Here is an 11,972-nt window from a genome sequence, read left to right on the forward strand (position 1 = left end):
GAATTTCTTTTGTCAATCTCAACGCAAATTTTATCAAGTAACAGTAATAGATAGGATTAGAAATAAAAAAGTCTGATGCGAAAAAACTAGTTTGTTAGTCGTCTCCTTGTTTGGGAGCTTAAGAGTGAAAGGAGGAGAAAATTAGAACCCCAATGGACAGCATTGTTAATGAAATAGAATAGAAAAGTACAAAATCAAAATTTTACAATTTTATTTTATTGTAAGAACTTTTTTTTGCTGCAGTATCCCAAATTTGATAAGTAAAGAATTAATCTATCGTAAATTTAAGCTCTATTTAATAGTTTGTTGTTCGTCATTGAATTACTGCATATGTAAAGCGAAATTTAAACTATTGATACTTGCTTAAACAAATAAATACACAAAAAAGATACAAGTTAGTTTGTAGGGGCATATATTAGTTGACCCTAAATTTGGATTTTCCTCAATAATCATCTATAGAATCCACTTTATTGCTCCCTTCACGCTAATAGGTTTAGACTTTAGGATTTTTCTTATTTTAGTAGGAACCTTTATTTATTGTTTTCTATTACAATAGCGACCTATAAAATCATTAGTACAATATAGCTTCTAACAAGCATACTCATTTTAGACCCAACCGTCAAACCCAATCAAGGCTAAGTTCTCACATCCCTCTTACTCTTTTAGGTCCCCAACTGTACTCGACCCAACTTCTAGTCACTTGGAAACTTTGAAGACAACCAAAGTCGAAAGAGTAACACATATCAACGAGTCTTGTTCGACCTCAAGAATAACTTCAATTCCTTGGGAATAGCATAGATCTATTCACATCGAACCCTCAGACATGCTTGGAATTCAAGGTAGCACTAGCATTAGTACAGTCCAATTGAATTTATTGATGAAAGTACTGTAATTTTTTCTTCCAAATATTAGCTTAAAAATAATTTCAACTCCGTAAAGTTTTTATGAAAATCATGTTTCATTCCTATTTTATATTTGTAATGCCCTCATTTATTATTATAAAAATACTAAGTGTTCAAGTATTTTATTAACTAAGTTATTAAAATTTAAACTTCAGTCACGCTCCTCCTCCTCTTTTAACATGGTCATCGTCGCTACCGCCACCACCATCGTTGTCATCGTTGCTGCCGCTGCCTCCTCTTCTTCCGCTGCCTCCTTTTCTTTTTCTTTTTTGTGAATTGGAGGTATCTTTTTTATTGAGTAAAATTGAAAAGGTACGAATATCTTTTATATTGTTTTTCTATATACTCAATATTTGTGTGTCATATGTGTAAATTTGTGTGCTATGTTGAACAAATATGTGTAATACGCTTAAATATTTGTGTGCTGTAATAAATCAGAATTTGTTTAATGATTTCTGTCAAATTAGTGTGAGTTATCAGGTTATTAATTTCGATTACTTGTGTTGTTTTTTTATACTCAATATTTGTGTGCTATTGTATACATTTTTGTGTTTTTTTCTTGATTATAGTTATTTATGATTATCTTAATTTTCTTTAATTGAATTGTTTGAAAAATTAGTGTTATTCTATGATTCTAATTTTTGTGCTATATATGTGAATTTGTGTGCTATGCTGAACAAAAATGTGTGCTACGCTAAATCAGAATTTGTTTAATGATATCTGTCAAATTAGTGTGAGCTACCAAGCTATTAGTTTCGATTGTTTGTGTGCTGTGAAAATGAAGGAGTGTGTGTTGTTTCACTTTGTTTGATTTACACATGTGATGTGGTATAGTGTTTGCACTGTTGATGGACAACTACAAGAAAGACAAGTCTCGATCGCTGAACTTTTCTAGAGCCATTGCATTCAAATGTGATTTGCACAATTGCATATCTTGCATCTAAAGACAGCATTCCATGAACACAAAGGAGATGTATTGGGTGTACTCAGAGATTGTCGTGTCACACCCTCTATGAATCCTAACCACCAAAAAAGGTTGGAACTGCACATCAGAATTAATAGGCATGAACTATGATGACATACTTAAAAAGAATATCAAGAGCATCTTTTTGTGTATGTGTTTTGTTTTTTGGAAAATGGAACTTGTAGTGTAATATTGGCTTGCAATAAATAGTGATCAATTTTTACATACCAAGAAGAAAAAGAGAGAAAAAAAATGTGTAACAGAACTCATGAAAAGAATATACACAAATTTTGGTGTAGCAAAAATTTGTGTTGTGTTTTAAAAATTTGTGCATTATGCTTCAAAAACGTGTATACTATATACAAAAATTTGTGTACTATATTAATAAGTTTGTGTTACATGCCAATTTTTGTGCGCTATACTTAAAAAATGTGTGCTGCAAAAAGTGTAAACTCTGTAAACTGAAGTATGAAATGCGTGTCATGCATCTTATTTTAAGAATAGTTTTTATTGTAGTCAGGCCAATTTAGTTGTACTTAATTGCCAACAAAACTTTACATATAGCATCACTTTTGATTGATGCAATATTAGAGCACTAAATTGAATTTAAACGTCAACTCCGTAATGTCTCGTAAAAAGGATTTTTTTTTTTCATTCATGATTTATTATTTCCTTCATTTATTATTACTCCCTATTATTATAGTTGAGTGTTTCAACCATGTCACTATTGCAACTTGCATTGGTTTGATGATGAATACATGTTGCTTAGCAATACAATATTGGTTTGAAGTTAGCCTTATTAATTGCCATAGTTACCAATACCAATACAATTTTGAAGTAATTAGCCCTTCTTAGTAATGCATTATGTAAAAAAAAACCTTTTAAATATGACCGTGCACAATTGGAAATGAAAATTGTTTATACATTAACAGTACATACAAATTAATCTATAAATTGTTTTGAAAACCTTAAATCTCTCCTAATCTCATTTACAAAGTAGAGCAAATACAAACCAGGCCAGAAGAAGAATTAAAAAGAAAAAAAAAAAAAAGCAAACAGAATGGCAACAAAACACCACTTTCAGATCAAACTCCCACCAAACCTAAGCATAAACAAGGTCTCAACCTTTGCCAAAGTTAGGAACAGCATCACCAAAATGAGACACAGAAACCTTATTAAGTCTTACTCTGCTCTCATCCAGATCACTCTTCCAGTGCTATTAGCCTATTACTCAGAACCAAACCACCAGAGTTTTGACATTGTTTAATTGAGATCCTTCAACAAGCTGTAACTTCAGAATTTAATTTAGGCACCCCTAAAATTGCACAGCTCTGTAAAACAGCAGAACCACTTTCAGATAAATACAGCAAGTACAAAATTATTGTAAATAGTTTGGTATGAAGTGCACTAGCTACTAATTTTTATATCTTGTTCGTGTTCATCTCCAGCAGTATTTAGATGTTCCCCCCCCCCCCCTTTTTTTTTCTCTTTCTTCTCTTTCTCTCTCTTCTAAAAGTTAAATAATTCACGAAGCATTGCCATTTTACAAAAAATTTCTAACCTCACATAGTTCACACGTCAGTGTAATGCCATTTTTTTTTTGTTGCTCAACCATGAGAGGAGCAACTTATTCAAATACCAAGGAAAAATGCATCACGCATCAGAATAATTATTCCTATTGCAAGCCTAGTAATATGACCAAAATGAAGATTCACTGCCCCTACTCAGCCAATACTCAGTGCTTCATCATGAATATAACTAACACCAGGAAAGAACGTCATCTCGTGTGCTAGTGATCACTGTGAGTGACATTCCTATCAGCCATTAGGTGCAAGGGTTCCAGACTAACCTCCACTTCAATTTCTATCTAGCCAAGTTCAAATTCCACCAGCAAACACAGCCGAATTGTTCTCTCTTGACCTTTTCTAATCATCTGACAATCGTTGCTATTAATAAAATCAAAGCAACAAATACATTCTCTTCAAATTCTTGCCATTCAAAACTCAACTATTGCAACCAAGGCCACTCCATTAATTTTCCAGAGAGAAGAGACAGAAGGTTGAAAATCTACCTTAAAAAACTGTGTTGGCAAAAGCACCTCTCCTTGGTCAAGGCTCACATCCTTCTGACTTCTGAGATCAGCTCATGTGATCAACCAGGCAGAGGGTCCGGAAACCTTGTAGATCATCTACTGAGAATACAAACTCAGAAGATATCTCACAGGAATATAGATTACACCATCACATTGATCCCAGATCTTGAATCTTTGCCCAGAGGGAGCCTGTGGCACTGCACTATGTTCCTGAACTGTTATAAACAGCATAAAGCAATTAACCAATATAACTGGCACATAACACAACTCCAATACGATATTAACTCGGTAACTCCTTGCTTGACCAAAATTCCAGAACATTGGAACATTAGTAACATATTTTACACATATCAGACGTCCAGGAAAAACCGAATATTCAGAATTCAGCAACAATAAAGAACCAAATAATCAGCCAAAAGAAATATAATAAAACTAGATTTAGTAAATATGTCTCTATCATCATTTTCGGTTAATACAAGTTAAGGGTCAAAATTTCCACCTGCATTATCATATAAGGACTAAGGGGGAAGTTTACATCTTTTTAATGCTACAAAAAAACTGAGCAATCTATTGAATTAAGAGGAACAAGAAGAAGAAGAAGATGAATTACATATCAAGCACGGCGTTTACTCAAACGCCATGAATTTGGCTCATGGTATCTGTCATAGAGTGGTTCAATACGCTCTTGACGCTTTCGCTTGCTCATCTTTGTAGGATCTGATACTTTGAAGAATCTTGGTGCCAATTCAACAAGCCATTTAGGATCTATCACTGTGACCTCACGCATATATTCCTTGGTTGTCATAACAAGTTCATGGTAGATGACCCAGTCGGGTTGTCTCTGGAACAAAGCTGAACTTGGATGGATATATACAGGCTGGTTCTCAACTAGGGTTCTGTAGCCTTCCTGGGGATCCTTCCTTGCTGCATGGAAAAAGAATCCTGCGGTGATTGCCTTTCTGATCTTGGTAAAATTTTTTCCAGCACTTACAACATCCAATTTATACCTGCATATCAGAGATGATGATTTCAGAATACAATTCAATCTGGCCAGCAAAATTATAATGCAGAGAACCAATGACAAGATATAGCTACAAAATACAAACCACACCAAAATGTATGTTACAACACCATAATGGCAACAAGCAACCCAATACTGAAACATTTAGTGTGTCTAAAAATTTCAATATATTACAAAACAGTATATCTGCGGAAGCATTGGACTCTGTACAAAGTTACAAGTAAAAAGAAGAAAAAAGAAAAAGAAAAAGAAACAAACAAGTAAACAAAGTAACTAAAATATTTAGAAGTACTGATATCTTACTTATCCATGATGGTAAGAAGCTGTTTCCTGACATCCTGTGCTCTCCTCAATGATCGAGATTGGACAAAGTTCTCAAAACACCATGGTCCTGAAAAATTCTTAGCTTTCCAAGCCTCATAAACAGCAAGCAGTGTGAGATGGTCACCTTCAGGCTGGAAAAACTTTGCCCTCTTCTGATCTGCTTGGGCTTGCTTTTCCCTAGGCCTGTAAAAAATATTGCCAGTCTGAATCATGGCAATTATCGTCAAAATCTCATCACTGCATCCAAGGTCCACACTGGCAAGTAACATCTTGGACAATGGCGGATCCAGGGGAAATTCTGCCATTTTCCTCCCCAGTTTGGTTAAAAGGCCCTCTTCATCCAATGCTCCGAGACTGTAAAGCTGTTCCATGGCTGAAATAAGAGCTTGGGGTGATGGTGGATCCATAAAATCAAAGGACAGAAGATCATTTATTCCCATAGCTTTCATGTTGAGAGTAGTCATCCCAAGATTTATCCTTTGAATCTCAGGAATTGTAGTAGGAGACATCTCGTTCCTATATGCGCTCTCGGTATATAGGCGATAGCACTTTCCAGGTCCAGTACGCCCTGCACGTCCAGCTCTTTGTTTGGCTGAAGCTTGTGAAATTGGAGTTATCACCAACGAATCAAGTCCTTGCTTTGGGTTATAAACATTTTGCTTTGCAAACCCAGGATCAATAACATAAAATATCCCATCAATAGTCAAAGAAGCCTCAGCAATATTAGTTGCCACAACCACTTTCCTTTTACCAGGAGGAGCAGGGTCGAATATCCTAGACTGCATTTCACTAGGAAGGGCACTATAAACAGGTAATATTATCAGTTCTGGAACATTCTTACCTAAACCCTTCATTCTTTCATAGAGAGATTGACAAGCAAAATCAATCTCCTCTTGACCAGTCAAGAAGAGAAGAATGTCTCCTTCAGGTTCTGTCAGGTGGATCTGTAGGACAGTGATCAAAGCTGCATCCAAATAATCACTTTCTGGCTGCTTAGTATAAAGAATCTCCACAGGAAACGTTCTCCCAGGTATTGTAAAGATGTTACAATTAAAGAAATATCCTGAGAACTTCTCTGCATCCAGAGTGGCAGACGTGACAATCAATCGCAACTCAGGCCTACGCTGCACTAGCTTCTTAAGCAGTCCAAAAAGAACATCAGTATGAATGGTCCTTTCGTGAGCTTCATCAAGCATTATGACAGAATACTGTGACAGGTTCTCATCAACCAGTATTTCCCTAAGAAGCATACCGTCGGTCATGTACTTGATTACAGTATCTGGTCCCGTACAATCTTCAAACCGAATGGCATAACCAACTTCCTCTCCCAATCGACATCCAAACTCTTCTGCAACTCTCTTTGCAACTGACATTGCAGCCACCCTACGAGGTTGAGTGCATCCAATTTTACCTCTTGTCGTGTAACCTGCTTCAGCAAGATACTGTGTTACCTGAGTAGTTTTACCTGAACCCGTTTCACCAATTACCACCAACACCTGATTATCATGGACAGCCTGAATCAATTCTTTTTTCAACTTGTAAATAGGGAGACTCTGCCTCTGTTCTTGAATAGAAAGCTTTGACCTTTGCCCAAAAGTAATGGTCTTTCCATAGGCATCCTTCTTCCATTCTGGCATATCATAGGCTGACAAACCAACTCCTCTAAGCTCCTGGGCAAGATGTCTTTCACCAGATTCGGGCATAGGGTCTTCCCAAGGACGATTGAGATCCTTTGGAATAGAATCAAGCATGGTGCGTTGCTGCTGTTCTCGTACTTCTCTACGCTCCTTTATAAGTGCAGACTGCAGTGCAGCAGCACGACCAAGAGAACCTTCTGGATTTTTGAAAATCTTGACAGGAGACATATCCATTGAATACCTGCTCTGCCCTTGCAAAAATGCAGGTTCATCCTCATTCAACTCGATCTCAAGCTCTTCTTCAGCACCTTCCTCCTGGTACATCAACCCATCTCCCTCCTCATCATAAGTTGGGTACTCTGAAACACTCAAAACACCCGAAGCAATCAACTGTTTTGCCTCCCACCTCTCAGGAGAGCTCATCCTCTTCAGAGGCCTCCGCGATTTCCCCATATCATCCTCCTCCACAATTCTGATACCCGATAGACCCGTCCTCGCAACTGGCCCATCCTTCGAATCCTGTGGATTCATCCGAAACGTGTCCTCATCGCTTTTCTTCAACGGAAGAAGATCTTTTCCGGTATGCTGATCAACATCCCTCATCGAAAGACTCAACTTCTGACCAGAAACAGATATAACCTTCACATAAACCTCCTGATCCCGCTTCACCACATCCTTTGCATTACTAATCCTCCTAGTTGCAATTTGTGACACATGCACCAATCCTTCCTTCCCTCTAATATCATCCAACTGAACAAAGCACCCTGTATCCATCACCCTTGAAACCCTCCCTTTATAAACCTTGTACAATTCAACTTCACCCCCTCCACTATGCCTCAGATCCCTCCTACCTTTCCTGTCACCACCACCATCTTCTTCACCATAACCACCATTTTCTTCTTCACGCCCATCTCTCCTCCGCCTCTCATATCTATCCTTATCCTTATCCCTACCCCTATCGTTCTCTCTATCCCTTCCCCTTCTCCTAGAATCCCCTTTTTCATCATCATAATCATCATAATCTCTATCTCTATCTCTATCTCTATTCCTATCTCTATGCCTTTCATCTCTATCATATTTATCATACCTGTCCCTTCTATCTCTTCTGTCCCTTCTATCTCTGTCTCTTCCTCTGTTCCCATCTTCACCGTGTATTTCTCTGTCTCTATCACCACCATGTTTCTCTTTGGCTTCAGCTTCAATCTCCTTCTGCAGCTCCTTAACCCTATCCCTATCATCTGCAATAGCCAGTGCCTTGAACTTCCCCTTCGAACCACCACCGTCCTGCTTCGAACCCTTGACGTCGCTGTTCCCAGAACCCTTCTTCGGAGGGAGAATAGCGTGGATTATTGTGAGAAGTGTACGGACAAAATAATCCGGCAATTCGGCACCGTTCTCCTTCAATTTTGCGTCGAATTCTTCGACGTTCTCGGAAGACCGACCCAACTCGGTGATGAACTCGGCGAGTACATTGTCACCGTTTCCGGTGTGAGACTCCATTTCGGTGCAAACCTTCGAAACAAGAGACAAGTACTCGAGCTTCTTCAACGAATCTTGTGGGTTCTCCACCGCCATGGCGCTAGAACCGAAGCGCGAATGACGAATTGGGAATTAGCGTGGATTCGCGGTGTTATGCGTATGAGAATTTGGAACGAAAGTGAAATTTGTTAGATCAAAGGACCCCTAATTGGGATACAAAGGCTCGTGATTTAAACCCTAATTGGATATTTTTAAATTCTAAGGGTCGCAGTTCTCATGTGAAAGAGCTTTTCACTGGTGTAGGCCAAAACAGTAGGGGTGTAAGTTACCGAACCGGACCGAATTTTACCGTAAAACCGAACTGAAATTTACAACAACCGAAAAGAAAATCGAAAAAATCGGTTTTTTTTTATTTTTTCGAATTAAACCGATCGGTTCGGTTCGGTTTTCGGTTGGCTCAGTAAAAACTGAACCGAACCGAACCGAACCGAAATATTGGTTAAGAAACCTTGTTTTTACACATTTACCCTTTAGTCTTGTTGTTTTGCTAGACATTTTTAATTATCTTTGTTTTATGTTTAATTAAGTTGAATTTGTATTGGATTTGGATGTGATAAATTCTTGTTTTTCTAGTTTATTGAAGGTTTTAAATTTTATTTTATGGCATTTTAAATTCAGATAAGTAGGCGTAAAAAAACTGAAAAAACCGACCAAACCAAACTGCTGTTGGTTCGGTTCGGTTCGGTTCGATTGCTCAAACTACAGCCAACCGAACAGTTGGTCTCTTTGAAGAACCGATCAGGTCGGTTCGGTTGATTTTCGATCCAAAACCGAACCGAACCGAGCCGATTACACCCCTACAAAACAGGAGTATGTACACATATTGCTAACTAGTGCATTCTTCTGAGTTTTTCTTTTCCTTTTTTCTAATAAATTCATTGTAATCACAACTTTTGTTTAAAAAGCAAAAATCTCTATTAATGATATTTTCTTTTCACCGTCAATTTTAAAAGTATAGATTTTAAGCTTTTATTCTTTATAAAATATCAAATATTTCCATTTGTATAGAATATATATTATAAATATATATTAAGATAGGTCAAATAATATGTAAATTTATATAAATATATAAATACACATAAGTATATCACATAAATTATTTTTATTTAGAGGTCTCAAGTTCAAATTTCACCCTTAATTTAAAAAAAAAAGAGTTAAAAGAATTATACAAACTAATTCACTATTTTATTTATTAAATAGAATAAAGTATTAAATTGGTCCTTTGGACGTAATCCTATTTTGATCCATAAGGTTTAAAGTATCCTATTTAAATCTAAAAAAATTTTATTTAGCTTTAATGTAGTCCCACCGTGAAGTCAAAGTTAAATAATTAATGGAATGTCCCACATGATAACGGTACAATAACAAGGTCAATGATCTAGAGAATAAGTATAAGTTCTAAAGGAACAAAATCAATCGTAAATACATCAATACATTTATTATTATTTTTCTAGTTCTATAGAAAATATTTCATTTAAATTGTAAGAAAAATAATACATATATATATTAATGCATCCACGGTTGATTTTGTACTTCTAAAACTTGTACTTGTTCTCTAGATTATTGACCTTATTTTTGTACAACTGTCGTGTAAGTCATTCTGTTAATTACTTAACTTTGACTTTATGGTGAGACTACATTAAAACTACATAAAATATTTTTTATTCAAATAAAATACTTCAAATTTTAAGAATTATAATAAAATTATGTCTAAATTTAAAAGATTAATTTAATATTTTACTCTATTAAATATGTATAATAATATTAAATATAAAATTAGTAAAAATAATAATTTTATATTATAACACAAAAATCTTAGATTCAAACTTTAAAAATGAGCAGAGTATTTTTGTGTACTTATATAATAAAAATAGATTTACAAATCTAATGACAAGTATTTTTAAAGATATCTATTTAGAATAGTATCGAAACATATAAATACTAATTGCTTTATAAAATTTATAAGTAACGCATGGCATATTATAACTAAAAAATAGAATAAGCTTAACTTTTATTGAAGTATTTTCCATGAGTTGAATTTCTATTGCAATTTCATCGTTGCCTTGACCTTGCTCTATTAAATTTCTAAATCCTCGTTCTTTTCCTTTCTCACGTTTTCCCTGTGTGCTGTGGCATTCTCTCTGGAATATACTAGTAGGTTCTGTAAGGAAAAAGAAATCGTGGAACACAAAAACATAAGGGTTAACTACCAAAAACATTCTTGAAATATTCAAATGTGAGATATGTTAAAATATAATTAGGATTAATTAAAATTAATTAATATGTTAGAATATAATTAGGATCAATTAGGATCAATTAGTATATTTAAATATTTATTATAGGATATTACATTTTTATTATTATAATTCTCTTGGCATCTATAAATACTTTATTATATTGTATTATTCCAAACAACTTAAATACATTCAATAATACACAAATTCTTTCTCCAGTTTAATCTCTTGTTTCTAACATGGTATCAGAGTCATAGTATCCTTTTTGAAGAGGAGAAGTTGTTTTCTTTGTGGTGAAATTACCGTAGTTTTTGTATTTTTTTCATAATAAAGACGTAATATTCTATAATAAATGATCCGAACTATATGTGAGCACGCCAAAGATACATGATATTGATAAAAAGGTTAATATTATTGTCAAAGCCGGTCATTATTAAAAAAGGTAAAGCACCAAAAATGCATCTGAATAATCTTGTCGCTGATAAAAATATACTCGAATTTTGTTATCGAAAAAAATATCCTTAAATAATTTAAAAATACGATAAAAAATGTTAAACAATAAATATGTATTTTTAAAAAATGTCTTAGAAATTGAATTTTAATATAATATTTTATAAATATAATTAAAAAATTAGGATATTATTATTTTTAAAATTTGATTTTATTTTGCTAATTATATATTTTTTATTTTTTAAAAATATTATTAGTTGTTAACAAAAAAATTACAAAAAATATATATTTAACGAAAAATCACCAAATTTTAAAGATAATAATATCTCATTTTTATAATTATGTTTGAAAAAATTGTATCAAAATTCAATCTCTAAAATATTTTTTGGAAATATATATTTATTGTTGGACACTTTTGTCATGTTTTTAAATTATTTAAAAGTTTTTTGTCGATAATAAAATTCGGATGAATTTTTGTCGGCGTTTAAATAATTCGAAGACGTTTTTAGTGATTAACCCAAAACATAATGTATTTTTTGTCTCATAAAAGCGGATTATTTTAAAATAAATAATGTAAATATTTTATTTAAGGACATATGCCATTTGGATGATATTTACAAATTTGTCTTATTACTATGTGTATTGTACAAATAAAAGATGTATATAAATCAGTGAAATAGAATTTGTTTATTTGGTCTTAAATATATATTAACTCTATTCTTTTATTATAATCCGACTCTAAATCTGATAAAATTTATATACATTCAGGCTATAAATTATATCAAATAAAAATTAGGTATTTAATAATA

General features: G+C 34.1%; 1 protein-coding gene across 4 annotated transcripts; it reads right to left on the reverse strand.

Annotated features, from left to right (window-relative positions):
- Nucleotides 1-2,767: 2,767 nt before the first annotated feature.
- LOC107464917 (probable pre-mRNA-splicing factor ATP-dependent RNA helicase DEAH5) lies at nucleotides 2,768-8,729 on the reverse strand. Of its 4 annotated transcripts, none has more exons than XR_008002616.1 (4): nucleotides 5,283-8,729; nucleotides 4,569-4,965; nucleotides 3,938-4,155; nucleotides 2,768-3,197 (listed from the first exon to the last, which is right to left on the reverse strand). XR_008002616.1 is itself a non-coding variant. In XM_016083884.3 (2 exons), the coding sequence occupies exons 1-2, from the start codon at nucleotides 8,513-8,515 to the stop codon at nucleotides 4,572-4,574; spliced, it is 3,627 nt and encodes a 1,208-aa protein (XP_015939370.1). In that variant the 5' UTR covers nucleotides 8,516-8,729; the 3' UTR covers nucleotides 4,352-4,571. The 4 variants fall into 4 exon arrangements, 1 of the variants encoding a protein (XP_015939370.1); XR_001587220.2 differs by having other exon boundaries at nucleotides 3,938-4,173; XR_008002615.1 differs by lacking the exon at nucleotides 2,768-3,197 and adding an exon at nucleotides 3,370-3,812 and having other exon boundaries at nucleotides 3,938-4,173.
- Nucleotides 8,730-11,972: the final 3,243 nt, after the last annotated feature.

Source organism: Arachis duranensis, chromosome 9 (genome assembly GCF_000817695.3).
Source record: "Arachis duranensis cultivar V14167 chromosome 9, aradu.V14167.gnm2.J7QH, whole genome shotgun sequence".
Classification (NCBI taxonomy): Eukaryota; Viridiplantae; Streptophyta; class Magnoliopsida; order Fabales; family Fabaceae; genus Arachis; species Arachis duranensis.

Excerpts from the sequence above, each read along its gene's own strand:
- LOC107464917 (XM_016083884.3), bottom strand. The coding sequence starts at position 8,515 with ATGGCGGTGGAGAACCCACAAGATTCGTTGAAGAAGCTCGAGTACTTG. Across the intron at positions 4,966-5,282 it reads CTTCTTACCATCATGGATAA|GTATAAATTGGATGTTGTAA; the intron begins GTAAGATATCAG and ends TCTGATATGCAG.